Source organism: Dryas octopetala, chromosome 1, assembly GCF_963921425.1.
Source record: "Dryas octopetala chromosome 1, drDryOcto1.1, whole genome shotgun sequence".
Classification (NCBI taxonomy): domain Eukaryota; kingdom Viridiplantae; phylum Streptophyta; class Magnoliopsida; order Rosales; family Rosaceae; genus Dryas; species Dryas octopetala.
This window is the reverse complement of record NC_141366.1, coordinates 4370045-4396685: the sequence shown is the minus strand read 5'-3', so window position 1 is coordinate 4396685 and position 26641 is coordinate 4370045. Positions and strand designations below refer to the sequence as shown.

General features: G+C 35.8%; 5 protein-coding genes across 5 annotated transcripts; 3 read left to right on the top strand and 2 right to left on the bottom strand.

Moving 5' to 3' along the window:
- Window positions 1-54: 54 nt before the first annotated feature.
- On the bottom strand, window positions 55-3510 carry LOC147296710 (enoyl-[acyl-carrier-protein] reductase, mitochondrial-like). Its single transcript, XM_086243540.1, has 10 exons — window positions 2966-3510; window positions 2772-2869; window positions 2371-2502; window positions 2115-2258; window positions 1939-2041; window positions 1702-1801; window positions 1469-1545; window positions 1290-1368; window positions 375-493; window positions 55-220 (listed from the first exon to the last, which is right to left on the bottom strand). Exons 1-10 carry the CDS (start codon window positions 3379-3381, stop codon window positions 121-123), a joined length of 1368 nt encoding a protein of 455 aa, XP_086099666.1. The 5' UTR covers window positions 3382-3510; the 3' UTR covers window positions 55-120.
- Window positions 3511-4164: 654 nt separating this feature from the next.
- Window positions 4165-6653, top strand: LOC147296709 (protein FAR1-RELATED SEQUENCE 5-like). The gene has a single exon (XM_086243525.1). The coding sequence runs from the start codon at window positions 4165-4167 to the stop codon at window positions 6058-6060; it is 1896 nt and encodes a 631-aa protein (XP_086099651.1). The 3' UTR covers window positions 6061-6653.
- A 5476-nt stretch (window positions 6654-12129) lies between these two features.
- LOC147296708 (mitochondrial hydrolase YKR070W-like) lies at window positions 12130-15189 on the top strand. The gene is made up of 10 exons (XM_086244256.1): window positions 12130-12245; window positions 12355-12428; window positions 12545-12585; window positions 13198-13269; window positions 13402-13603; window positions 13868-13963; window positions 14096-14163; window positions 14334-14541; window positions 14659-14742; window positions 14913-15189. The coding sequence occupies exons 1-10, from the start codon at window positions 12131-12133 to the stop codon at window positions 14970-14972; spliced, it is 1020 nt and encodes a 339-aa protein (XP_086100382.1). The 5' UTR covers window position 12130; the 3' UTR covers window positions 14973-15189.
- Window positions 15190-15333: 144 nt separating this feature from the next.
- Window positions 15334-18789, bottom strand: LOC147296707 (enoyl-[acyl-carrier-protein] reductase, mitochondrial-like). The gene is made up of 10 exons (XM_086244243.1): window positions 18245-18789; window positions 18051-18148; window positions 17650-17781; window positions 17394-17537; window positions 17218-17320; window positions 16981-17080; window positions 16748-16824; window positions 16569-16647; window positions 15654-15772; window positions 15334-15499 (listed from the first exon to the last, which is right to left on the bottom strand). Exons 1-10 carry the CDS (start codon window positions 18658-18660, stop codon window positions 15400-15402), a joined length of 1368 nt encoding a protein of 455 aa, XP_086100369.1. The 5' UTR covers window positions 18661-18789; the 3' UTR covers window positions 15334-15399.
- A 654-nt stretch (window positions 18790-19443) lies between these two features.
- Window positions 19444-21932, top strand: LOC147296706 (protein FAR1-RELATED SEQUENCE 5-like). The gene has a single exon (XM_086244232.1). It carries the CDS (start codon window positions 19444-19446, stop codon window positions 21337-21339), a length of 1896 nt encoding a protein of 631 aa, XP_086100358.1. The 3' UTR covers window positions 21340-21932.
- Window positions 21933-26641: the final 4709 nt, after the last annotated feature.

The following is a 26641-nucleotide window of genomic DNA, read 5'->3' as shown; positions in this document are numbered from 1 at the left end:
GACTCATAGGCAAGTCTTTATCATTCTGTAGTAAAAGGACCCACAGAAATATTGTAATTACATTTTGTAATGGGAGATCCAAGATGTAACATCCTAATGCAATACAATGAGCGTGAATGCTCAAGGTTCGAAACTGATGACTTGTTTTGGTTGGCTCCCCTGTTTCCCAAGCGCCTTATCTAGTGCAGTGTGAAAATTGTCAAAATGAACCAGCTCCATCCTACAAATAGGGAGATCTTTAATGTTAAACTTGGAGCAATTATGATTGTTACATAACCATTTATCACTGACACCACACGGATATGACTGAAAAACAGTGGAGGAAGAAAGAGAAGCCAAGTGTATTATGATATTATCAATGAAGGAGAACATACTCATATTTCAACTTCCCTTCTCTAGCTAGGTCCAGGAGGTGATCTATCATAATTCTACACTCTTTTGCCTTGTCTGTACTCAGCCAATTCTGCAACCAGAATCCCCTCAAGGAAAGCTCCTGCAAACAGATAGATTTGAGGCATTATGGAAGCAAACATGACATTGGGAATGTATACTAGTCTATGGAAGTGGAACTCATGAGCAATCATTTCTCTACTAACAAAAATTGGTGGGAAAAAACTGAGTTACTTTAAGACAGATGAAATCTTAAGGCTCACCAGCCGACATTAGAACCCACCATACCCCATGATTAGTAGTAGTACTATCTCTCCCTTCATTTCTGCCACCGAAAAAGAGCTAACCTAATCTAGTTTTAAATACCTAAAAAGGTTTCTGTAGCTATGCAATTTTCTGCTCCTGCTATGAATTTGTAACTAAATTTGACCTCCTAGGTTTGTAGAACTAACCATCAAGAAAACTTAGTTCGGACGATTTAAGACTAGAATTATATCATGCCATTACTGCATATTTAAGGACACCTGGTCTACTCAGTCCATATTTAAAACGTGTAACCTTTAATCTTTGGACCTCATTCCACTTTCCATTGTTATCCATATAAACTGCTTTCGTTTCTTTGCAGTGATCATATCATCTTCTTAAATGCTTTCTTCATTGTTCCCTTCCCTATTTCATGGTTTCCCCATGTCTGCTTATTCTAACATAGCATCCCTTATCACTTCCACACGTTTGGCCTTACTCTTCATCCCACCGAACACCCATGCTAACTTGCAGTTCTCAGGGAAACGAATAGCAGCTTTGCAGTTTCTGAAGTGCAACATACTTTTTTCCCAAAAATAATAACCACAAGAGTAGAATTGAAATAAGAGGAAAAATAAAAGGAATGCAAACCGTACCTTAAAAATGAAAGATGAAGTTGATACAGTAATAGGTTTCTTAGACATTCCACCATATGTCACCATTGTTCCCCCACGCCTGAAAACAAATAATCATTACATTTCTGAGGAGTTAATAGACTTTAAGACCACTAAAAGAGGGTTACATTGTTATAAGCATATAGTATTGCAAATCACACCCCAAAAATTTAAGAACCAAAGAAGCAGCATTGCCTCCAACGCAGTTAAATCCCAATGCAGGTTCAGGTATACCAGCCTGGCATGTAAGTCAGATGCAAATGCAAAACATTAGTCAAACAACTCAGAAACATTGGAGGAAAAAAGCAAACTGTTATATATAAATTAAATTAATTAACTAATAAGATCCATAATTTCCATAAGTTGACAAAACCAACTATAACGAGGATAATACCAGAAGCCCCTTGACATTCTTGACTTCCAGTTGGCTCTCAGTAAAAACTTCATCAGCACCAAGTTTTCTGAGTTTTTCCTTTACTTCATCTGACCCAGCCCTGTAGAAGGCAGACAAAAGTAATTACAGTAAGATTTTTCTAGAAAATGCATACATGATGCTTAATAATATACTTTTTCACAAAACTTGAACAGATCACTGTACACAAGCTGACAAACCAATCTTTCATATTAGCACCTGTCCCTTATTACATTAATGCTATGGATGCCGCGATGCTGTGCAAGCTGAATAATGCACTGGCCCACGATGCTTGTGGCTCCATTTTGAACAACAGCATCGCCTATTCACACCAAAATCAGTCAGTGACAAGAAAGTAAAAGAAAGATGCATAGGAATTACAGATGTTGCTATACCGGACTTTAAAGTGACGAAATCTTCAAGCATTCTTAGAGCAGTCAAAGGATTAACAGTAATAGTGGCAGCATATTCCAGGGGTGAATCCTTATGAATCTTGTGCCAGACACTCTGATCTTTCACAATATAAGTCTGCCATGTCCCTAACCAAAAAAAAGTAAATATAATGGATCAATATGGTCACAAGAAGCTTGCAACAAATAGTCGGATGCAAATTTCTTTTTTCTAACCATATATGTATGACAAAGAATGTACCGAAAGAAGGCGGAGATGGTATGACCAAATCACCCGGCGAGAGACCTTTAACTGCAGAGCCAACTGAGTGTACCTTTCCTACACCTTCATGTCCTCCAACTGCTGGCACTTGTGGCCTCACAGGGTATACCCCTAACATGGTTCAATTAAAAAATCCCCAACTAGTAAGCAACAAATGGTAAATTCAATAAAGATACCCTCAAAATAAGATATTAAAAATTTTGCAACTTTATTTGCTTATGTTGATTTATAATTCTTTTTTTTTTTTAAAGAATAAGCTAAAAACTAAGCAAGAACTCGGAGCACATTTCCATTAACAAATTTACCTTCACTTTCTCAGCAACCAAACGGATAGTAATTCAAAAGAAACAAATACCCAAAGAAAAAAAGAAGAGAAGAACCTTCAATCCGATTAATATCAGAAGGGTTAATAGGAGCAGCCAACATTTTCACACACACATCGTTCTCTTTCACTTCAACTGGCGGGAACTCTATCAGTCTTCAAACAACAACAACAACAATCACCAATTAAAAAAATTAAAATAAAATATAAAAAAATGGTGAATTTGTGAGAGAACGTTAGAGAATGATTGACCTGGTAACGCTATCGGGAGGACCTTGCTGCTCGTAGACCACCGCCTTCGACGGCGGCGACAAGGTGGTCGTCGAGAATGCCCGAACGCGTAGGGTTCGGGTCCGGAGGTTGAGGGTGTCGTTGAGAGTGAGATTGCGGAGTGGCTTGAGAGCTCTGAGAGTCACTGATCGAACCATCGGCGCCATTTTCGACAGCATTGTGTGAGCTTCTACTCCACTCTCAGCTACAAATATATATTTCTGTGCAGCAGAAATTGTCTTACACGTTTGACTCATGCGTATAAACTCTTTACACATATATCTCAAACCGGGTCGACCCGTTAACCCTTTGACCCGCTTCCGTAAAACGAAAAAACGCGGGTTTCTCTGAAGCTTTCCGACCCGTAGACAACAAGACAAAGTTGCCTCCTTCTCCATTGCAGCTCGTTAAGCAAACGCTGCTCTCTACTCTCTCTCTCCTACCTACAGGTACTGTTTTCTTTGTCATCAATGTCTTGCTTTGCCTTTTACTTCTTGTATCATTTTAGGGATTTAGGGCATTTTCATGATTTGGGGATAATATTTACTCAGATTTAGGGTACTTTTCTGCTCTCTGTATTTAGATGAATCATGTATGCAGGGGTTCTATGTAAAAATTGAGACCTGTATTCATGATGATTGATGATGTTAATGACTTACCATTAGTATTAATTTGTTCTTCAAATATCTCACATTTTTAGATTAACACTGAAAATCTTTTTGTTGGTTACAAGTTCATATTTTTTTCATGTCAGTGGTCTACTAATTAAATAATTGAATAAGCTAATCAGGCTTTTAATTATGGCCATAACCCATAAACAGATTTTGTCTATGTCAGTGTGTTACAAATTTGGGAAATATATAAGCAAAAGCTTAGTTGTGGTGTTTATTGGTCTGCAGTCATGGTTTGGTAAATTGATTCCATGTTTCTATATACGGATCGTACTTAAGATTTTCACTATTCTTGTTGTGATTAGTTTGAAATTTCAGGTTGCAGTTGACTAGTTGTGTAGGTGTTACTGCATTGCATAAATTTGCTTCATTCTTTGATTGAACGTTGATTTATGATGAATTTTTGTTTGATTTGTTTTGGTTGCATTTTCTTAAAATAGTTATTTATTTATGTGCTTCAAATTGCATATGTATGTTTGAATGTTGTTTGATTATCAGCTTTTCATCATAATGGACAAAGCCTTGGAAGTGGGGGACAATCATGAAGGACTAGAAAAGGGTAGTAATGAAATTAATTCTGACACGGTTTTCACCCCTCAAGTACAAGATGAATACATCCCAAGAGTAGGTCAAGAGTTTGAATCGCTTAACGAGGTTCTTGATTTCTACAACAATTATGCGAAACAAACAGGATTTAGTGTGCGGATTCATTCTAGTTTAAAAAACAAAAAAACTAATGAGATCATAAGGAAAGAATATGTATGCTATAAAGAAGGTATGCCTCCCAAAGAAGCTGGAAATGAAAGTAAAAGGCGTCGAGGGAAAGTACGAGAGGGATGCAAGGCTAAGATTGCAGTTTTGAAGTCAAAAAGGAGTACAAAGTATGTAATCTCACAATTTGTTGAGGCACATAATCATGCTTTGGCTACCCCTCAAAAGGTACTTTTGTTGAGATCTCATCGCAATGTTTCAGAAGTAAAAAAATCCGCAGAACAACAGAAGGATTTAAATGGTTGTGAAAGAGACTTGCGAAACGAGATGAAGGGGCATGATGCGGAAATGTTGAGTGAGCATTTTCTAGGTGAGAAAGCAAAGAATGAAGCATTCTTTTTCAAAATGGAGGCAGATCATGATGATAGGCTTAGGCATTGTTTCTGGGCTGATGCAACCTCTAGACGAGCATACAAGTTTTATGGAGATGTGGTCGTATTCAATACTACATACAACGCTAACCGATATGGTATGATCTTTGCTTCATTGATGGGTATCAATAATCACGGTCAAACAATCATTTTTGCATGTGCCTTTTTAAGCAATGAAGCCACTGATTCTTTTGTTTGGTTGTTTGAGCAATTTAAGAAAGCCATGCCAGTTGGTCCACCCAAAATGATCATTACTGATCAAGATGCGGCAATATCAAAGGCCATTGCTCAAGCTTTTCCTACTAGCTTCCATAGATATTGTGTCTGGCATATCTTGAATAAGTTCTCTGAAAGACTAAATGCGATCATTTATAGAGATTATTATAGGGAATTTGAGAAATGCATATGTGATTCAGACACTAAGGAAGAATTTGACTCAAAGTGGGTAGATGTGGTTGAAAAAAGTGGATTGAAGGACAATGTGTGGTTGATGTCAATATATGAGTTGCGTCCAAGATGGGTGCCATCATATGTGAAACATGTTTTCTCAGCCGGATTGTCAAGTAGTCAACAAGCTGAAAGCTCTCATGAATTCTTCAAGCAATATGTTTCAAGGAAAAATTCATTAATGGATTTCGTAATAAGATTGGATATGGCACTTGTTGATCAACGTCATGCAGAGTTAAGTGCGGATCATGTTGATGTCAATGAACAACCTGTGCTCAAATTACCGCTGTTAATGGAAAAGCAAATGGCTGACATTTATACACGGAAAATATTCCACATGTTTCAGGAGGAGCTGTGGGAAAGTTTGGCATGTGTGCTAGAACTCACAAGATTGGATGACAATCATTGTGTGTATAAGGTCATAGAGAAGAAAAAAGATGGGAGTTCAAAAGTGCGAGAAATTGTGTATGAAAAAGCTACAGATTATGCTTCTTGTAGCTGCAAAAAGTATGAATTTCATGGAATTCCATGTAGGCACTTGTTGGCATATTTAAAAAGGGAGCAGGTTGAGATTTTGCCAAATCAATACATTTTAAAAAGGTGGACAAGACTTGCTAAATCTGACATAGTTGTGGACATTGATGGTGAGGAAATAAAAGATTGTGGTGATAATTCATTACTAATGAGGCAAACTAGATTGTCCAAACTTGCTTCTGAGCTAATTGATTGTGCTTTAGTATCTGAAGAGGCAAGTAAATTTTTGTTAGAAAATTTTGAAATTATGCTGGGGAAGATAAAATCATTGGTGGACTCATAAAATGTGAGATATTGCACTTTTGCAGATGTAGATGGATCATGGATGAGTTGTAGTCCGTCATGTAATTTGAGTTGGACTCAATGGATTTGTTTTCAATCTAATCTGAGTCTTCATCTGGACTCTTGTATGATAAATTGTATTTCCTTTTTATGGTACAGATCAGGATGAATGTTACATCGAGGTTTGTACCTCTTCATCTTCATCTTTTATTTACATCCAAGTTTGTTCCAACTTGGAAGAAATTCATGTATAGATCATTTTGTTTGTTTTCTCTTGTGTGTATTTGGTGTCTAGAGTGGCCTTAATTGTGGACTCTATTCAAATTGAGGTTCCCAAATTGCTAATTCTCAGATTCAAATTTTAAATTTATTTTATTTCCCTTTATGGTGGCATTTATGATTTCCAAATTATTGTAGACACTTACCATCTTAAAATAATGGCTGATGGTATTATCTAATCAGTTTTCATCTGGTATTTTAATGTAATGGAATTTTCTGGAGGAAATGATGGGGTTAAGAAGAAAATCCAAAGTAAGAGTTGTAAGCATTGCTGCATTGGGTATGACCGTATGAGGTTTCTTGAGACCGTGACTTCTGAGCTGGAGATGGCTTGGTCTGGAACACAGAGCAAGTGAGGATTGTTATTTACTTATTTATACTAGTAAATTTCTAAAACTTGAGATGAGCCATCCATTATTTATTTCTTTTTCCTTCATTACTCTGTGTTATCTAACTAAGATTGTGTTAAAGTATATAGTTTGCATCAATGTCTATGCTTCCAAGTATATTTTGATACCAGCAACATATGTGTATAACCCAATTGCTTTTTTTACCTGTGTTTTTTGATTGAAGGCAATATACTCAGTTTGTCTGTGTTGCTCCATAGATGGGTTTCATTAATGTTTTGAAGCAGGGACTAAAACAAGAGTAGTGAAGAAATAGCCGTTCTTGCTAGGTGGTGAACCACCTTAGTACAAATGCGGGCTTCTCTAATGTGGGATACACTTGCGGAAACTTAAACTTAAATGTTCATCACTCAACTTAACCCACCCAACTTTGATGTTGGGCCATGCTATTTAAAAACTTATAATTGGGCTACTATTTTGTCTTGAGCAGCCTCATAGACTCATAGTCCTAGCATGTGTACTAAAATTGACATAAAAGATAATTTATGCAGGTATGTCATTCAAATGAATCAAATCATGTTGAGACTTAGCTACTATTCAACAGCCATTGTATTTGTACGTATAGTTCATACGTCAAACTCAATGACACTTTGAACTAAAAAGCTAACTAAGGGTTTTGTCATGATCTCATAAATTTGCACTTGAACATTGATTTTAATTCAACATGGAAAAGTAGTATTGCTGCTATAGCTGCAAAGCCTGCAAAGCAGTAATGAATAGGCCACCTTTGGCAATAGGAAAAACAAAGCAGAAATGTGATAAGTGAGTGTTAACTGTGAACAAATTTGGATTTGGATCATGGTCATTATTGCCAATACCTTGAAGCAAGGTATCAAGCATTAATCTAAAGCCACCTTTTCTGTAACATATAATTGATTTATCTGAACTGTATTTTCCATGTTTGATTTGAGCATTTATAATAGTCATTAACACATTCGTACTATTATTAAATATTCACAAGGATGATGCTGTAAAATCCAACTTTTTCCCTACCTCTAATGTCACATGGTTGGATCTCACTCCATATGTGAGAACTGGGGAAAAAGTGGAAAAAGGATTTGGTTCTAAAGCTTTTTTCTTTTCTCATGATTCTAAGTATTTATCCTAACACCTAAGGTCATAATACGAACATCTCTTCCTGCTTTACCCTTCTTTATATAATAAAAAAAGACATTTTAATGTACGTTTGAATAATAAGTTTAAGGAGAAATTTAATGTACGGAAAGGTTTTTAAATTTCATATCGATGTTTGAAAACTAGAGAAGAGATTTATGAATTTCCTATGATTGGATGAGTAAATATTTAAATAGGGAATTTAAAAAATCCCTAATTAAATAAATAATGGTCAGTGTCCATTTGGTTCAATTAATATTTGCTCAATGGAATAGGGAGTAGGTAGTGCTATCTCTGAAAGGCCAAGTTTAATTAATTCATTTGTTAAATGAAAGACTTAAATACTTAATAGTTAGGAAGGATGGTCAATCAACTTAATTTGTAACTACATGTGGATGGTAGAGCTTTCTATAATGAAGCACAAATCCATGGATGAGATCACTACGCATTAACCATATCGGCTTAAAAAAAATGCTCCAAATGGTCGTTAAAGTACCCCCACTACATGCACTTATTAAAGTTATTAGTAGTTTATATCTTTTTGATGACTTGCTCTCCAATATTACTAATCCAAATTAGGATTTATAATATCCTATTAATTACAATCGTGTTTTCTGAATATGGTTTATGCACAGCATTTCTTTCACCGATTTGTATTAAAAAAATGCATGTAATATAGCAAGAACAAGTAACCCATAAATTGAAAAAAAAAAAAAAATGTAATATATACAAAGGTAATGTTAAGGCCGACCCTAAAGTAAGGCGGCAAGTATAACTGTATAAGTTGAAGATGGCTCTACTTATGTTATTAATGTAAAAATTCATGTTTTTAATAAATAAAAAAATAGACTTCCAATATTAATGTAACAAAATTGAGGTTTTCAAAAATCATTTTTTGTTGGTGTATAGTAGGGGTCGGCAATGGGCCGGGCCGGGCTGGCCCAGGCCCAATCTTTCGGGCTCGGGCCGGGCTCGGTCTTGAATTATAAGAGCCCAACAGAACTTTCGGGCCGGGCCGGGCTGGGCTTGGGCCTGAATACACAAATCCGAAGCCCACCCATCGGGCTTGAGACTAACGGGCTTTAGAGCCGGGCCGGACTAGGCCCGAACGGGCAGCCCAATAGGCCCGAACGGGCAGCCCAAATTAGGCTTTTTTGGCTTCTCAAATTGCTTAATTTATTGCCTAATTTATGTCAATTATAACTATAAAACTTAGCAGATGACTAATTCATTGGTTTTAACTTGCCAAAATTTTGCAATGTCAGCTCCCAAAGTCACAATTTAACAAGTTAACAACATATAATTTAATTATAAATAGAGGGGGAAATGCATCACTATAGAATGTGTACATCCCAACTAGGTTGGCACCTACACAACCTATCTATCATTTGCATTTCACATGTACATCCCAACTAGGTTGGCACATACACAACCCTCAAAACTGAAATGTATTGATTTAATTATACTAAAAGTAACAATATGCAGTTATGAGTTATGGTGCTTAACTCCTTATGGAGTTTACAAATTACAAACCAATAGTGAAACTGAAAAAATAAAATCAGTTAATCAGGTGGCTGATTCAGCAGGGGAAATGGTCTCTTCTTCAACAAATTCAGGTCTTGATAGCTTGATATTCATTAGATCCTCTGCCCAATCCTCCTCTTGAGCAGCCTCTTGCATTCTTGCCTCAGCTAAGCGCCAATCTTTAACGCAAATTAGAGCTTCTATAGTGTTCGGACTCAAGCTAGCCCTCTTCTCCGATACCACTCTACCACCTGCACTAAAAGCAGCTTCGGATGCAACAGTTAAAGCTGGAACAGTTAGCAAATCACGAGCCATGATGGAAAGCACAGGATATTGTGTATCATGTGATTTCCACCATCCCAAAACAGAAAATGCAGTTTCATCAACATCATCTAAAACTGGTGCATCAAGATAGTATTGCAAATCAGAAGTAGAACAAACAGAGGATTGCACCTTTGCCATTTTCAAGGCTCTCATAGCACTGTTTTGAAAGTTAGGAATAGAAATTGGGGAAGAACTAGTACTACCAGAAACAGTACTTTGAGGATTAGTTGTGGTTTCAGTAGAGTTTCGTGATGATGCAGCAGGCACATTAGACTTGTAATGGTCATACAATTTAAACAGAGAAGACTTAATTTCATCTACCTTTACCTTTATGTCATCTTCCTCACAACCAATAACATTTAACCACTCACTAATTGCCCAAATTTTGAACCTAGGATCCATAACAGTAGCAAAACAAAACAATTTAGGAAAAGTTGCCCAATATTTATCAAATTTACTTTTCATAGCAACCATAGCAGTTTCAAATGCATTAATATGAGAATATGATTGAAATGCACAATGAATATCAATCAAACAAGTCAGCACACGACTAGAAGTAGGATAATACACACCACATAATATTTTTGTTGAAGAATCAAAAGTCTTTAAAAAACCACAAACAAACTGAGCAACAAGTCAATCATGTTCAGATGGAATCGGTAAAGTAGAACTTCTAGTTGATTGATTTATTGTCTGAACATATCTATGCAAGGCAGCTTTATATTGAATGGCTACTTCTAACAATGCATATGTGGAATTCCACCTATGAGGAACATCATTGTCTATGTTTCTCTTATCCAAACGAACATCAACACAACATTTTTTCCAAATTTCATGTCTCTTATTTGAAGAATTCAAACTACGCACAATTGCAACAATTTTATCAATAGAAGGACCTAAAATAGCCAAACCATCTTGCACAATCAGGTTCATAACATGAGCACAACAACGCACATGAAACATTTGTCTAGGCACATCATCAATCATAAGATATAAAGGCAGCAAATCAGCAACAACATCATTATTTGAAGCATTATCTAGTGTAATTGAAAAAATTTTATTGTGGATACGCCAAGAGTTGAGTTCCTCATGTATATGAGTTGCAAGTGACTGTCCACTGTGTGGATACTCAATCATTTTAAAACAAATAATCCTTTTATTTAAATTCCAGTCAGCATCAATGAAGTGAGCAGTTAATGACATAAAACCAATTTTTTGTCTAGAAGACCAAACATCAGAAGTCAAACAAATTCTGCCTTCATATTTTTCAAAATAAGACAGCAATTGAGATTTTCTTTCAACAAACAGTTTCATAACATCCCTTTTACAAGTTGTGGCAGAAATTCCTTTATATTGTGGAGTAAAGCCTCTTTGAATCATTCCTTTAAAATCATGTTTTTCCACGAAAGTAAAAGGTAATTCTGCCCTAACTATAAAATCAACAACTTACCAGCAGCATTTGATTGTAAAAGCATTTGATTACCAATATTAACATTTTGGCATTCAAGATGTTTCCTATAATGACGAGCTAAATGAGTAGTACCATTTGAAGAATTGTCATCTAATTTTTTTCCACATATTGCACATTTTGCTTTTGTAACAGATTTACCATTTTCAATTTCAACAACTTTTTCAAACCAGTTCCACACTTCACTTCTACTGGATTTAGGAATAGAATTAGATTGGGGTGTGGATGGGGGGGAACCAATGGATTCATGGATTCCAATTACACTAGACTCTGGGTGAGTAGACATCCTAAAAAAACTACCAACAAATAACCAGCAAATAACACTACCAGCAAAAAAATACCAGCAAACTGCAAATAACACTACCAGCAAAAAAAAATACCAGCAAACTGCAAATAAACACCAGATCTTATCATAAACACCAGATCTTATCATAAAAAAAATACCAGCAAACTGCAAATAAACTGAAATTCAGCAAATTGCCATTTGCCACTCACACAGCACCAGCACCAGCACCAACACAAGAGGCCAACTCCTACACAGGACAGCTTCACCACAAGCTATTAATCTTCACCACAGCTACACACACAACAAAAAAAAACACAATTAGTGAAACAGTGATGAATTTTTTGCTGAAATCACAAAAATGACAAAGGGAGGCAAACTGGCAGGAAAATGACTTAACTGAAATCACAAAGGGAAAATGACTTACACTTACACAGTTACACGCAAAGGGAGGCAAACTGGCAGGGAGCTTGCGGCGGAGTCGCTGGTGCGAAGGTGGCGTTGCGGTGGTGCTCGGACTGTCTGAGCGATAGTGCTATCAACTATCCGATCGCAGTTCAGATCTCGATCTGATCATTAATTGATCGGATCGAGTCCGATCGATCGGAGTTTGGTGGGTTGGGCTTGCTTTCTGGAGAGAGGCTGGGTTGCTGGGTAGCCTGGGTTGTTTTTTATGTATACGCGTCTCCCATTTATTTATTTATTGTTTATTTTTGAGAATTTACTTTGTGAAACTCTAAATTTGTGGGCAGGTAGTCTTCGGATTCCGTACATATTCTTGACAAACGGTAAGCAGTGCATTTTTATGCTGGATTATGCCCACGTGGTATAATGTAAATGGGTACTGGTTTTGTTTTGGTTTTTGTTGTTTTATTTTATTCGTTTGTTTTTGAATAGGAGGTGGGTTTAGTGAATCTAAAAGAGCCCTAGAGCTAACTCAACTTTTGGGTGTCAACGTTTCACCTTCACAGGTAATCTTGCTAGGATTCTTAAAAATCTGTCCTTTTTATATATGAAAATAAAAAAAATTATTTTATCCAAATTGTAATAGTGATACTCTTTGTTGACTGCATGGGGTTGCATGCAGGTTTTACAGGGCCATACACCTTTTAAGCAGTTAGTAAACAGGTATGCATATAAACTGAGTTATAAGGTCAGAAAGTAAAGTTTGTTGAACAAGTTTCAAATATAGGATGTGCGTCTTACATTGAATATTGGCAGTGTTGGGCATGCTTGATTTTTCTGTGATACATGGTATCCCTCTTAGCTAATTGTTGGCATGAATAGTTAGCTACCTAATGACAATTAAACATGATGAAAATCAACCAAAACTCTATATCGAAGCAGATGCATTTCATTGTTGAAGTTAAACTCACTTAATGACAACACTATGGGAGTTCATAAACAATTCCAATTCGTCATTCCACACCCATGTTATAGAGTGACCATCAGAGTGTTACAATTTATTGTCTGCATTAAAGGCTAATGCATGACTGGGTTTATGGCAAATAATATGTAGCACCTAGCCCAAATACATCAAATGCAGAGACTAATGACATTATATATGTCAGATAAAGAGGTAGAAATTGTCCTAAGTTTACTAAAAAGCAGAATTATAGAAGAATCTAGAGACTGCAGAGATCAAGAGTTTTAAGTTAACCTTAATCTGTTTGTTTGGTTGATAGATTCCATTTCCCATTATATTCATCTATCCAAGAACTACAATTTTGTGCTCTACAGATTTGAGAATGAACTCATTGTTGCTGTGGGAAAAGGAGAACCTGCTGCAGTGATGTCTGAATATGGGTTTAAGTAAGTTTCTGATTAACTGTATTGGCTAATCTGATTTTTGCATTTTTAAGCTCTTCACATATTTGAATAAACTGTCTTATTTGATATGTGATTTTGCTCCTGATTTCTTGCTTGCTTTCTTTTTCCTTTCAGAAATGTTCTTTCAATTGATGACTATGTGTCCTGCTTTGAAAACATTGACCCTCTAGCACCGTATAAGAAATGGACAACTAAGCAGGTTGCTTATCAGAATAGCACAATTAAGGAGGTTTCTACCAGGGACCTTGTTCTCTCACAAAGAGTTCAGGCTGCATTTTTAGTTAGTGATTCTGTTGATTGGAGCAGAGACATTCAGGTAATATTGAGCAAGTTTATTTGATCGTAATATTATAGGAACTGAATTATGTACATTCAGAAATACTAAGAGGTTAAGGGATTCATCAATGTATCATGGTTTGTTAGCTAGATATATGAATTGCTTAAAATGCTATCGATGTGGTCTGTAAACACTTTCGACGACCATTCCAGAGTCATCAATCCATATTCCCACTTTCTTGTTCTGTTAGCCATTTTAAAAGCTTTGAAGTATCAGCTGACTAATTATGGATGTTTATACCAGGTTCTATGTGACATTTTAAGAACTGGTGGTCTTCCTGGTCGGGAAATTGGACACCAACCACCACTATATTTTGCACATGATGACCTTGCTTACCAGGTTGGTTCTCTCCTCCCCCTCCCCCTGTACTATGTTAATTGTACTGTTAATTCCAGTATAAATTCTTCAGATTCTTAGAACTACCTTTGATAGAAAACTAAAAATGTACTGACAAGGTGCCACCAAAGGTAGGCTGCTTTTCCTTCTGAGCGTTTTGGGATGGGAGCTTTCAGAATTGCATTAGAATCCGTCTTTAATAGGTAATCCTAGAAATATACAAAAAGTGTAACATGGTACGTTTTCTATTAATCCTTCCATTCAAATGCTGAGATATGGTCATATGACTAGGACAAAAGAAAGGATGCTGATGACAATGAGCTTCATGTGATGACTTATGCACCATGCTAAAGCTACTAGTTTAAATATGCAGAATTCACCCTCATGCTCTGGAGTATACAACTTTTGGGAAACCAAATCCATTTGTATTTAAGAATGCAGAACTTGTACTCAAGAAACTTGTGTCATCTCTTCATGATAATGTTCAAGTTGTCAAGCACGCAAATGCTGGAAGTCATCATTTCAAAACGCTGTATATGATAGGAGATAATCCTTCAGTGGACATCAATGGTGCACAGAAGGTTTGCCTCTCTCGGTCCCAAAATTTGGTTGCATAGTTTCTTACATGAGTAATAGGAACACTATCTAAATTAAAATCAGAGGATTATGCAAAAATTAATTATACTTTTTCATTTCAGGCTGGCCACCCCTGGTTTTCAATTCTGACAAGGACTGGGGTTTTCAAGGGAAAGGAAAATCACTCCAAGTTTCCAGCAGATCTGGTAGAGTTTAATGAATTTTCTGCAGTAGTATGAATATGTCGCATCATCTTTACTTTATAGTTCTTCCCCTCTTTCCCAGGTGAAGGGTGGGATTCATGATTACAGTTAAAGATCCCCATGCATTCACATTTGCTAATTGGATACCTCATGAAGTCATGATTCTTCTGCAGGTTGTTGACTCTGTGGAAGAGGCTGTTGACTATGTTTTGAGAAAGGAGTGCACCTCTTAAGAGAGTCTGTACACACATTTTCTATTTTATTCCCCACCCCCTCTATTTTGAGGACATCATTTTTAAAGGAGAAGTCGGGGGAAGACAGCTTGGGGGGTCAAATCTCAAATGAAGTGATCAATTCATTGTGTATCTCATGTTCATAAATACTCTTCGAACAAATGTCTGAACATAAGTTTGCTTTGCATATCCATCAGGTGTTTAATCCTTATTATTATTACCATTATTTTGCATTTTGCAACTGAGATTTTGATTGTTGCAGCATGTGTAGCCTAATGGAATACAAGCATGTGTAATAATACTCTGGGACTCATAGGCAAGTCTTTATCATTCTGTAGTAAAAGGACCCACAGAAATATTGTAATTACATTTTGTAATGGGAGATCCAAGATGTAACATCCTAATGCAATACAATGAGCGTGAATGCTCAAGGTTCGAAACTGATGACTTGTTTTGGTTGGCTCCCCTGTTTCCCAAGCGCCTTATCTAGTGCAGTGTGAAAATTGTCAAAATGAACCAGCTCCATCCTACAAATAGGGAGATCTTTAATGTTAAACTTGGAGCAATTATGATTGTTACATAACCATTTATCACTGACACCACACGGATATGACTGAAAAACAGTGGAGGAAGAAAGAGAAGCCAAGTGTATTATGATATTATCAATGAAGGAGAACATACTCATATTTCAACTTCCCTTCTCTAGCTAGGTCCAGGAGGTGATCTATCATAATTCTACACTCTTTTGCCTTGTCTGTACTCAGCCAATTCTGCAACCAGAATCCCCTCAAGGAAAGCTCCTGCAAACAGATAGATTTGAGGCATTATGGAAGCAAACATGACATTGGGAATGTATACTAGTCTATGGAAGTGGAACTCATGAGCAATCATTTCTCTACTAACAAAAATTGGTGGGAAAAAACTGAGTTACTTTAAGACAGATGAAATCTTAAGGCTCACCAGCCGACATTAGAACCCACCATACCCCATGATTAGTAGTAGTACTATCTCTCCCTTCATTTCTGCCACCGAAAAAGAGCTAACCTAATCTAGTTTTAAATACCTAAAAAGGTTTCTGTAGCTATGCAATTTTCTGCTCCTGCTATGAATTTGTAACTAAATTTGACCTCCTAGGTTTGTAGAACTAACCATCAAGAAAACTTAGTTCGGACGATTTAAGACTAGAATTATATCATGCCATTACTGCATATTTAAGGACACCTGGTCTACTCAGTCCATATTTAAAACGTGTAACCTTTAATCTTTGGACCTCATTCCACTTTCCATTGTTATCCATATAAACTGCTTTCGTTTCTTTGCAGTGATCATATCATCTTCTTAAATGCTTTCTTCATTGTTCCCTTCCCTATTTCATGGTTTCCCCATGTCTGCTTATTCTAACATAGCATCCCTTATCACTTCCACACGTTTGGCCTTACTCTTCATCCCACCGAACACCCATGCTAACTTGCAGTTCTCAGGGAAACGAATAGCAGCTTTGCAGTTTCTGAAGTGCAACATACTTTTTTCCCAAAAATAATAACCACAAGAGTAGAATTGAAATAAGAGGAAAAATAAAAGGAATGCAAACCGTACCTTAAAAATGAAAGATGAAGTTGATACAGTAATAGGTTTCTTAGACATTCCACCATATGTCACCATTGTTCCCCCACGCCTGAAAACAAATAATCATTACATTTCTGAGGAGTTAATAGACTTTAAGACCACTAAAAGAGGGTTACATTGTTATAAGCATATAGTATTGCAAATCACACCCCAAAAATTTAAGAACCAAAGAAGCAGCATTGCCTCCAACGCAGTTAAATCCCAATGCAGGTTCAGGTATACCAGCCTGGCATGTAAGTCAGATGCAAATGCAAAACATTAGTCAAACAACTCAGAAACATTGGAGGAAAAAAGCAAACTGTTATATATAAATTAAATTAATTAACTAATAAGATCCATAATTTCCATAAGTTGACAAAACCAACTATAACGAGGATAATACCAGAAGCCCCTTGACATTCTTGACTTCCAGTTGGCTCTCAGTAAAAACTTCATCAGCACCAAGTTTTCTGAGTTTTTCCTTTACTTCATCTGACCCAGCCCTGTAGAAGGCAGACAAAAGTAATTACAGTAAGATTTTTCTAGAAAATGCATACATGATGCTTAATAATATACTTTTTCACAAAACTTGAACAGATCACTGTACACAAGCTGACAAACCAATCTTTCATATTAGCACCTGTCCCTTATTACATTAATGCTATGGATGCCGCGATGCTGTGCAAGCTGAATAATGCACTGGCCCACGATGCTTGTGGCTCCATTTTGAACAACAGCATCGCCTATTCACACCAAAATCAGTCAGTGACAAGAAAGTAAAAGAAAGATGCATAGGAATTACAGATGTTGCTATACCGGACTTTAAAGTGACGAAATCTTCAAGCATTCTTAGAGCAGTCAAAGGATTAACAGTAATAGTGGCAGCATATTCCAGGGGTGAATCCTTATGAATCTTGTGCCAGACACTCTGATCTTTCACAATATAAGTCTGCCATGTCCCTAACCAAAAAAAAGTAAATATAATGGATCAATATGGTCACAAGAAGCTTGCAACAAATAGTCGGATGCAAATTTCTTTTTTCTAACCATATATGTATGACAAAGAATGTACCGAAAGAAGGCGGAGATGGTATGACCAAATCACCCGGCGAGAGACCTTTAACTGCAGAGCCAACTGAGTGTACCTTTCCTACACCTTCATGTCCTCCAACTGCTGGCACTTGTGGCCTCACAGGGTATACCCCTAACATGGTTCAATTAAAAAATCCCCAACTAGTAAGCAACAAATGGTAAATTCAATAAAGATACCCTCAAAATAAGATATTAAAAATTTTGCAACTTTATTTGCTTATGTTGATTTATAATTCTTTTTTTTTTTTAAAGAATAAGCTAAAAACTAAGCAAGAACTCGGAGCACATTTCCATTAACAAATTTACCTTCACTTTCTCAGCAACCAAACGGATAGTAATTCAAAAGAAACAAATACCCAAAGAAAAAAAGAAGAGAAGAACCTTCAATCCGATTAATATCAGAAGGGTTAATAGGAGCAGCCAACATTTTCACACACACATCGTTCTCTTTCACTTCAACTGGCGGGAACTCTATCAGTCTTCAAACAACAACAACAACAATCACCAATTAAAAAAATTAAAATAAAATATAAAAAAATGGTGAATTTGTGAGAGAACGTTAGAGAATGATTGACCTGGTAACGCTATCGGGAGGACCTTGCTGCTCGTAGACCACCGCCTTCGACGGCGGCGACAAGGTGGTCGTCGAGAATGCCCGAACGCGTAGGGTTCGGGTCCGGAGGTTGAGGGTGTCGTTGAGAGTGAGATTGCGGAGTGGCTTGAGAGCTCTGAGAGTCACTGATCGAACCATCGGCGCCATTTTCGACAGCATTGTGTGAGCTTCTACTCCACTCTCAGCTACAAATATATATTTCTGTGCAGCAGAAATTGTCTTACACGTTTGACTCATGCGTATAAACTCTTTACACATATATCTCAAACCGGGTCGACCCGTTAACCCTTTGACCCGCTTCCGTAAAACGAAAAAACGCGGGTTTCTCTGAAGCTTTCCGACCCGTAGACAACAAGACAAAGTTGCCTCCTTCTCCATTGCAGCTCGTTAAGCAAACGCTGCTCTCTACTCTCTCTCTCCTACCTACAGGTACTGTTTTCTTTGTCATCAATGTCTTGCTTTGCCTTTTACTTCTTGTATCATTTTAGGGATTTAGGGCATTTTCATGATTTGGGGATAATATTTACTCAGATTTAGGGTACTTTTCTGCTCTCTGTATTTAGATGAATCATGTATGCAGGGGTTCTATGTAAAAATTGAGACCTGTATTCATGATGATTGATGATGTTAATGACTTACCATTAGTATTAATTTGTTCTTCAAATATCTCACATTTTTAGATTAACACTGAAAATCTTTTTGTTGGTTACAAGTTCATATTTTTTTCATGTCAGTGGTCTACTAATTAAATAATTGAATAAGCTAATCAGGCTTTTAATTATGGCCATAACCCATAAACAGATTTTGTCTATGTCAGTGTGTTACAAATTTGGGAAATATATAAGCAAAAGCTTAGTTGTGGTGTTTATTGGTCTGCAGTCATGGTTTGGTAAATTGATTCCATGTTTCTATATACGGATCGTACTTAAGATTTTCACTATTCTTGTTGTGATTAGTTTGAAATTTCAGGTTGCAGTTGACTAGTTGTGTAGGTGTTACTGCATTGCATAAATTTGCTTCATTCTTTGATTGAACGTTGATTTATGATGAATTTTTGTTTGATTTGTTTTGGTTGCATTTTCTTAAAATAGTTATTTATTTATGTGCTTCAAATTGCATATGTATGTTTGAATGTTGTTTGATTATCAGCTTTTCATCATAATGGACAAAGCCTTGGAAGTGGGGGACAATCATGAAGGACTAGAAAAGGGTAGTAATGAAATTAATTCTGACACGGTTTTCACCCCTCAAGTACAAGATGAATACATCCCAAGAGTAGGTCAAGAGTTTGAATCGCTTAACGAGGTTCTTGATTTCTACAACAATTATGCGAAACAAACAGGATTTAGTGTGCGGATTCATTCTAGTTTAAAAAACAAAAAAACTAATGAGATCATAAGGAAAGAATATGTATGCTATAAAGAAGGTATGCCTCCCAAAGAAGCTGGAAATGAAAGTAAAAGGCGTCGAGGGAAAGTACGAGAGGGATGCAAGGCTAAGATTGCAGTTTTGAAGTCAAAAAGGAGTACAAAGTATGTAATCTCACAATTTGTTGAGGCACATAATCATGCTTTGGCTACCCCTCAAAAGGTACTTTTGTTGAGATCTCATCGCAATGTTTCAGAAGTAAAAAAATCCGCAGAACAACAGAAGGATTTAAATGGTTGTGAAAGAGACTTGCGAAACGAGATGAAGGGGCATGATGCGGAAATGTTGAGTGAGCATTTTCTAGGTGAGAAAGCAAAGAATGAAGCATTCTTTTTCAAAATGGAGGCAGATCATGATGATAGGCTTAGGCATTGTTTCTGGGCTGATGCAACCTCTAGACGAGCATACAAGTTTTATGGAGATGTGGTCGTATTCAATACTACATACAACGCTAACCGATATGGTATGATCTTTGCTTCATTGATGGGTATCAATAATCACGGTCAAACAATCATTTTTGCATGTGCCTTTTTAAGCAATGAAGCCACTGATTCTTTTGTTTGGTTGTTTGAGCAATTTAAGAAAGCCATGCCAGTTGGTCCACCCAAAATGATCATTACTGATCAAGATGCGGCAATATCAAAGGCCATTGCTCAAGCTTTTCCTACTAGCTTCCATAGATATTGTGTCTGGCATATCTTGAATAAGTTCTCTGAAAGACTAAATGCGATCATTTATAGAGATTATTATAGGGAATTTGAGAAATGCATATGTGATTCAGACACTAAGGAAGAATTTGACTCAAAGTGGGTAGATGTGGTTGAAAAAAGTGGATTGAAGGACAATGTGTGGTTGATGTCAATATATGAGTTGCGTCCAAGATGGGTGCCATCATATGTGAAACATGTTTTCTCAGCCGGATTGTCAAGTAGTCAACAAGCTGAAAGCTCTCATGAATTCTTCAAGCAATATGTTTCAAGGAAAAATTCATTAATGGATTTCGTAATAAGATTGGATATGGCACTTGTTGATCAACGTCATGCAGAGTTAAGTGCGGATCATGTTGATGTCAATGAACAACCTGTGCTCAAATTACCGCTGTTAATGGAAAAGCAAATGGCTGACATTTATACACGGAAAATATTCCACATGTTTCAGGAGGAGCTGTGGGAAAGTTTGGCATGTGTGCTAGAACTCACAAGATTGGATGACAATCATTGTGTGTATAAGGTCATAGAGAAGAAAAAAGATGGGAGTTCAAAAGTGCGAGAAATTGTGTATGAAAAAGCTACAGATTATGCTTCTTGTAGCTGCAAAAAGTATGAATTTCATGGAATTCCATGTAGGCACTTGTTGGCATATTTAAAAAGGGAGCAGGTTGAGATTTTGCCAAATCAATACATTTTAAAAAGGTGGACAAGACTTGCTAAATCTGACATAGTTGTGGACATTGATGGTGAGGAAATAAAAGATTGTGGTGATAATTCATTACTAATGAGGCAAACTAGATTGTCCAAACTTGCTTCTGAGCTAATTGATTGTGCTTTAGTATCTGAAGAGGCAAGTAAATTTTTGTTAGAAAATTTTGAAATTATGCTGGGGAAGATAAAATCATTGGTGGACTCATAAAATGTGAGATATTGCACTTTTGCAGATGTAGATGGATCATGGATGAGTTGTAGTCCGTCATGTAATTTGAGTTGGACTCAATGGATTTGTTTTCAATCTAATCTGAGTCTTCATCTGGACTCTTGTATGATAAATTGTATTTCCTTTTTATGGTACAGATCAGGATGAATGTTACATCGAGGTTTGTACCTCTTCATCTTCATCTTTTATTTACATCCAAGTTTGTTCCAACTTGGAAGAAATTCATGTATAGATCATTTTGTTTGTTTTCTCTTGTGTGTATTTGGTGTCTAGAGTGGCCTTAATTGTGGACTCTATTCAAATTGAGGTTCCCAAATTGCTAATTCTCAGATTCAAATTTTAAATTTATTTTATTTCCCTTTATGGTGGCATTTATGATTTCCAAATTATTGTAGACACTTACCATCTTAAAATAATGGCTGATGGTATTATCTAATCAGTTTTCATCTGGTATTTTAATGTAATGGAATTTTCTGGAGGAAATGATGGGGTTAAGAAGAAAATCCAAAGTAAGAGTTGTAAGCATTGCTGCATTGGGTATGACCGTATGAGGTTTCTTGAGACCGTGACTTCTGAGCTGGAGATGGCTTGGTCTGGAACACAGAGCAAGTGAGGATTGTTATTTACTTATTTATACTAGTAAATTTCTAAAACTTGAGATGAGCCATCCATTATTTATTTCTTTTTCCTTCATTACTCTGTGTTATCTAACTAAGATTGTGTTAAAGTATATAGTTTGCATCAATGTCTATGCTTCCAAGTATATTTTGATACCAGCAACATATGTGTATAACCCAATTGCTTTTTTTACCTGTGTTTTTTGATTGAAGGCAATATACTCAGTTTGTCTGTGTTGCTCCATAGATGGGTTTCATTAATGTTTTGAAGCAGGGACTAAAACAAGAGTAGTGAAGAAATAGCCGTTCTTGCTAGGTGGTGAACCACCTTAGTACAAATGCGGGCTTCTCTAATGTGGGATACACTTGCGGAAACTTAAACTTAAATGTTCATCACTCAACTTAACCCACCCAACTTTGATGTTGGGCCATGCTATTTAAAAACTTATAATTGGGCTACTATTTTGTCTTGAGCAGCCTCATAGACTCATAGTCCTAGCATGTGTACTAAAATTGACATAAAAGATAATTTATGCAGGTATGTCATTCAAATGAATCAAATCATGTTGAGACTTAGCTACTATTCAACAGCCATTGTATTTGTACGTATAGTTCATACGTCAAACTCAATGACACTTTGAACTAAAAAGCTAACTAAGGGTTTTGTCATGATCTCATAAATTTGCACTTGAACATTGATTTTAATTCAACATGGAAAAGTAGTATTGCTGCTATAGCTGCAAAGCCTGCAAAGCAGTAATGAATAGGCCACCTTTGGCAATAGGAAAAACAAAGCAGAAATGTGATAAGTGAGTGTTAACTGTGAACAAATTTGGATTTGGATCATGGTCATTATTGCCAATACCTTGAAGCAAGGTATCAAGCATTAATCTAAAGCCACCTTTTCTGTAACATATAATTGATTTATCTGAACTGTATTTTCCATGTTTGATTTGAGCATTTATAATAGTCATTAACACATTCGTACTATTATTAAATATTCACAAGGATGATGCTGTAAAATCCAACTTTTTCCCTACCTCTAATGTCACATGGTTGGATCTCACTCCATATGTGAGAACTGGGGAAAAAGTGGAAAAAGGATTTGGTTCTAAAGCTTTTTTCTTTTCTCATGATTCTAAGTATTTATCCTAACACCTAAGGTCATAATACGAACATCTCTTCCTGCTTTACCCTTCTTTATATAATAAAAAAAGACATTTTAATGTACGTTTGAATAATAAGTTTAAGGAGAAATTTAATGTACGGAAAGGTTTTTAAATTTCATATCGATGTTTGAAAACTAGAGAAGAGATTTATGAATTTCCTATGATTGGATGAGTAAATATTTAAATAGGGAATTTAAAAAATCCCTAATTAAATAAATAATGGTCAGTGTCCATTTGGTTCAATTAATATTTGCTCAATGGAATAGGGAGTAGGTAGTGCTATCTCTGAAAGGCCAAGTTTAATTAATTCATTTGTTAAATGAAAGACTTAAATACTTAATAGTTAGGAAGGATGGTCAATCAACTTAATTTGTAACTACATGTGGATGGTAGAGCTTTCTATAATGAAGCACAAATCCATGGATGAGATCACTACGCATTAACCATATCGGCTTAAAAAAAATGCTCCAAATGGTCGTTAAAGTACCCCCACTACATGCACTTATTAAAGTTATTAGTAGTTTATATCTTTTTGATGACTTGCTCTCCAATATTACTAATCCAAATTAGGATTTATAATATCCTATTAATTACAATCGTGTTTTCTGAATATGGTTTATGCACAGCATTTCTTTCACCGATTTGTATTAAAAAAATGCATGTAATATAGCAAGAACAAGTAACCCATAAATTGAAAAAAAAAAAAAAATGTAATATATACAAAGGTAATGTTAAGGCCGACCCTAAAGTAAGGCGGCAAGTATAACTGTATAAGTTGAAGATGGCTCTACTTATGTTATTAATGTAAAAATTCATGTTTTTAATAAATAAAAAAATAGACTTCCAATATTAATGTAACAAAATTGAGGTTTTCAAAAATCATTTTTTGTTGGTGTATAGTTGTATACCGTGTATTGTTAAATTAAAAGACACTTTTTATAGGACAAAGAAAAAGACTTTTTTTTCTGAAAAAAAAAAGAAGAAAGATTATTAGGTATTAGGGTGATGGATTTAGTCCAAATTGGACTTTTAATTTTGGAGATTCGAGATTGTTGCCTCATGACCTTTATTTAATGTTTATTATACATTTATACTTATATTATATTGTTAAAATGTTAATAAATTTTTATCACATATTCAAACAAGGATTCGTATGATAATTCAGAACAATAATAAAATAATATTGTCATATTACTTCATGACATAATCCAACAGTTTGATAAGTAGTAGCCTAGTAGGCACCTACAAATCTTTTCTACCAAGTGTCTCTCTCAGCAGTCAGCACCATGCTTTAGATAAACTACAATATTTTATTTTGACCAAAAAAAAAACTACAATATTTAAGCGCCAAGTGTATATTTGAGAATGTAAAGTTGTAAACTACTGACCCTGTTGTCTGCTTCATCTTGGCCGTCCACGTGTTCAAATTACTGTTTCTGGGTCACTGGCTGAACAGTAGTCCAATCTTTCTATAAAGTCATTATAATACTGTTTTCCCATTTTTGTGCGCCGACCAACAGTGCTTCATGGTCAGACTTTCCAACACGTATTCAACAAAAGATTTGCTTGCTGGTTTTATATTTCTTTTATTTAACTATGTAAGTAGATACTAGATAGGTAGACTTTTAATCCCTATTGTCTTTCTTTTACAATTCTTTAATTAATTAATTTTTTTTACTTTTATGGGTTTCTTTTGTTAATTTTTAGGAGCAATTTCATAGAGTATATGTATATGCCATTGGCCCATTGACACAAACACTTTATTGATTTGTTGCCTTAACCACTAGGTTATTCGATTGATGTCTGTTTTTTCTTACATCGATCCATGTGCAAATAGAATAACATTTTCTTGCATAATGGCCACATGATGCACACATTATATTATGTATCATGATTTGCAAGGTTTTGTGCATAATTATGGATGACATTGTGTAAGGATTATTGATGGGGCAAATGTGATTAGTATAAATTGAAAGTTGAATGACTTGTTTATGGGGTAAGCATGTTCAATTTTTAAGGCCATATTTGCAAATTGACTTAATCATTTGGATCCTACCAAACCTAATTTTATTTAATTAAACTTTGATAGGAATGTCAATAATAGAATACCAGCTTCCACATAGTTTATTATTTGTGATGCACACCGAAAACTTATTTCAATTGGTGTGGAAAATTTAGATTGAACATAGTAGGTGCCTAATTGAATTGTTTGTTTATTTGTTTGGATTCAATAAGAAAAAAAAAATTGTTTGGAAGAAAAATAAACATGTATCTATTTGTTTGGAAGAGGGGTTCCTCCTTATGAGAAAGGAGCCAAGCAATGTTCTTTTTATTTTTGCACTAAATATCAAATTCAACCTCACTTGTGAAATAGTGCCCAAAAAAAAAATTCACTTATGAAATGACTTTTTTTTTTTTGGAATTGAATATCAAATATTTCACTCATTGAAAAAAAGGAAATAAAGTTTACAAGTAACTAGCTACTCCTCTAGTGATATTTTTGGTTACTTTGTCAAGTTTGAATTTTTCCCTCCTCATGTAAAAATGAAGAAAAGAAAAAGAATTAAAAAAAAAATTGGAAAACAAGAAAGCTAAAATTTGTTATAATCAACTTATGCAATGAAATGGAAAAAGACCAAAATACGTTTTTGTCCCTGTACTATGGCTGAGTCACATTTTGATCCCCTTCATTTAAATTTACTTTTTTCAAGGATTGTAGTTCTATTAATGTCGCAATTAGGTTCAAATCGTCAAAATTGTCTACTTTAAAGCCAATCAGGTGGTGCCATATTGACATTTTTCATCTTGATTTTGACAAATTTGATATGATTATAATATTAATAGAAACATAATTCTTAAAAAAAAACAAATTAAAATGACAAAAATTAAAGTGCAACTCAGTCATAATACATGGAGCAAAAACGTTTTGGCCGTGGCGGTGGCCGTGAAAAAACCATGTAACTTGTGAAAATTCATATATTTTTTGGCCAGAGGTAATTTACCAACTACCCACTAACCCACCTATATTAATAACTTGTCGGTTCAAAATCCACACGGTAAATTACAACACTAGTTACTCAAGCCGAAGAGCCACATGTCAAAACATTACTGTTCTTTTCTTTGAAATACGCAGCACAGTTATGGCGGGCGGGCGCGTGATCACCGTCGGAACTTCCATTTTTACAGCAAAGCATTATTAACTGCAAACGCGTAAAGTCAGAGGGTCCTTTTGGCTTTTAATGTGAATGCCACCGAGTGGGACCCGCTCCACAAAATTTGCGAGAATCAACTTTTTGTTGGAGATCCGACGGCTGCCAGGCTGTCTGTGATTCTTTGCGTCACCTGCAGGTAAGCAGATTAAATCCAAGAAATAGAGATATTTGGTGCCGAAAGAAAAGGACAAAGATTTGTTGCGGACCAGCTCGCAACTAAATAACGCGGACCAATGAGAGACGCCCACGTCATCAAGCATTGATTGATCAGAACACATACAAG

Coding starts and splice junctions, on each gene's coding strand:
- LOC147296708 (XM_086244256.1), top strand. CDS start 12,131: ATGTATACGCGTCTCCCATTTATTTATTTATTGTTTATTTTTGAGAAT. Junction 14,164..14,333: donor TTAGAATCCGTCTTTAATAG/GTAATCCTAGAA, acceptor TTAAATATGCAG/AATTCACCCTCATGCTCTGG. Junction 14,743..14,912: donor CCAAGTTTCCAGCAGATCTG/GTAGAGTTTAAT, acceptor ATTCTTCTGCAG/GTTGTTGACTCTGTGGAAGA.
- LOC147296710 (XM_086243540.1), bottom strand. CDS start 3,381: ATGGAGAAGGAGGCAACTTTGTCTTGTTGTCTACGGGTCGGAAAGCTT. Junction 2,259..2,370: donor ACCATCTCCGCCTTCTTTCG/GTACATTCTTTG, acceptor TTTTTTGGTTAG/GGACATGGCAGACTTATATT. Junction 1,802..1,938: donor ATTAATGTAATAAGGGACAG/GTGCTAATATGA, acceptor TGCCTTCTACAG/GGCTGGGTCAGATGAAGTAA.
- LOC147296709 (XM_086243525.1), top strand. CDS start 4,165: ATGGACAAAGCCTTGGAAGTGGGGGACAATCATGAAGGACTAGAAAAG.
- LOC147296706 (XM_086244232.1), top strand. CDS start 19,444: ATGGACAAAGCCTTGGAAGTGGGGGACAATCATGAAGGACTAGAAAAG.
- LOC147296707 (XM_086244243.1), bottom strand. CDS start 18,660: ATGGAGAAGGAGGCAACTTTGTCTTGTTGTCTACGGGTCGGAAAGCTT. Junction 17,538..17,649: donor ACCATCTCCGCCTTCTTTCG/GTACATTCTTTG, acceptor TTTTTTGGTTAG/GGACATGGCAGACTTATATT. Junction 16,825..16,980: donor AGAATGTCAAGGGGCTTCTG/GTATTATCCTCG, acceptor CTTACATGCCAG/GCTGGTATACCTGAACCTGC.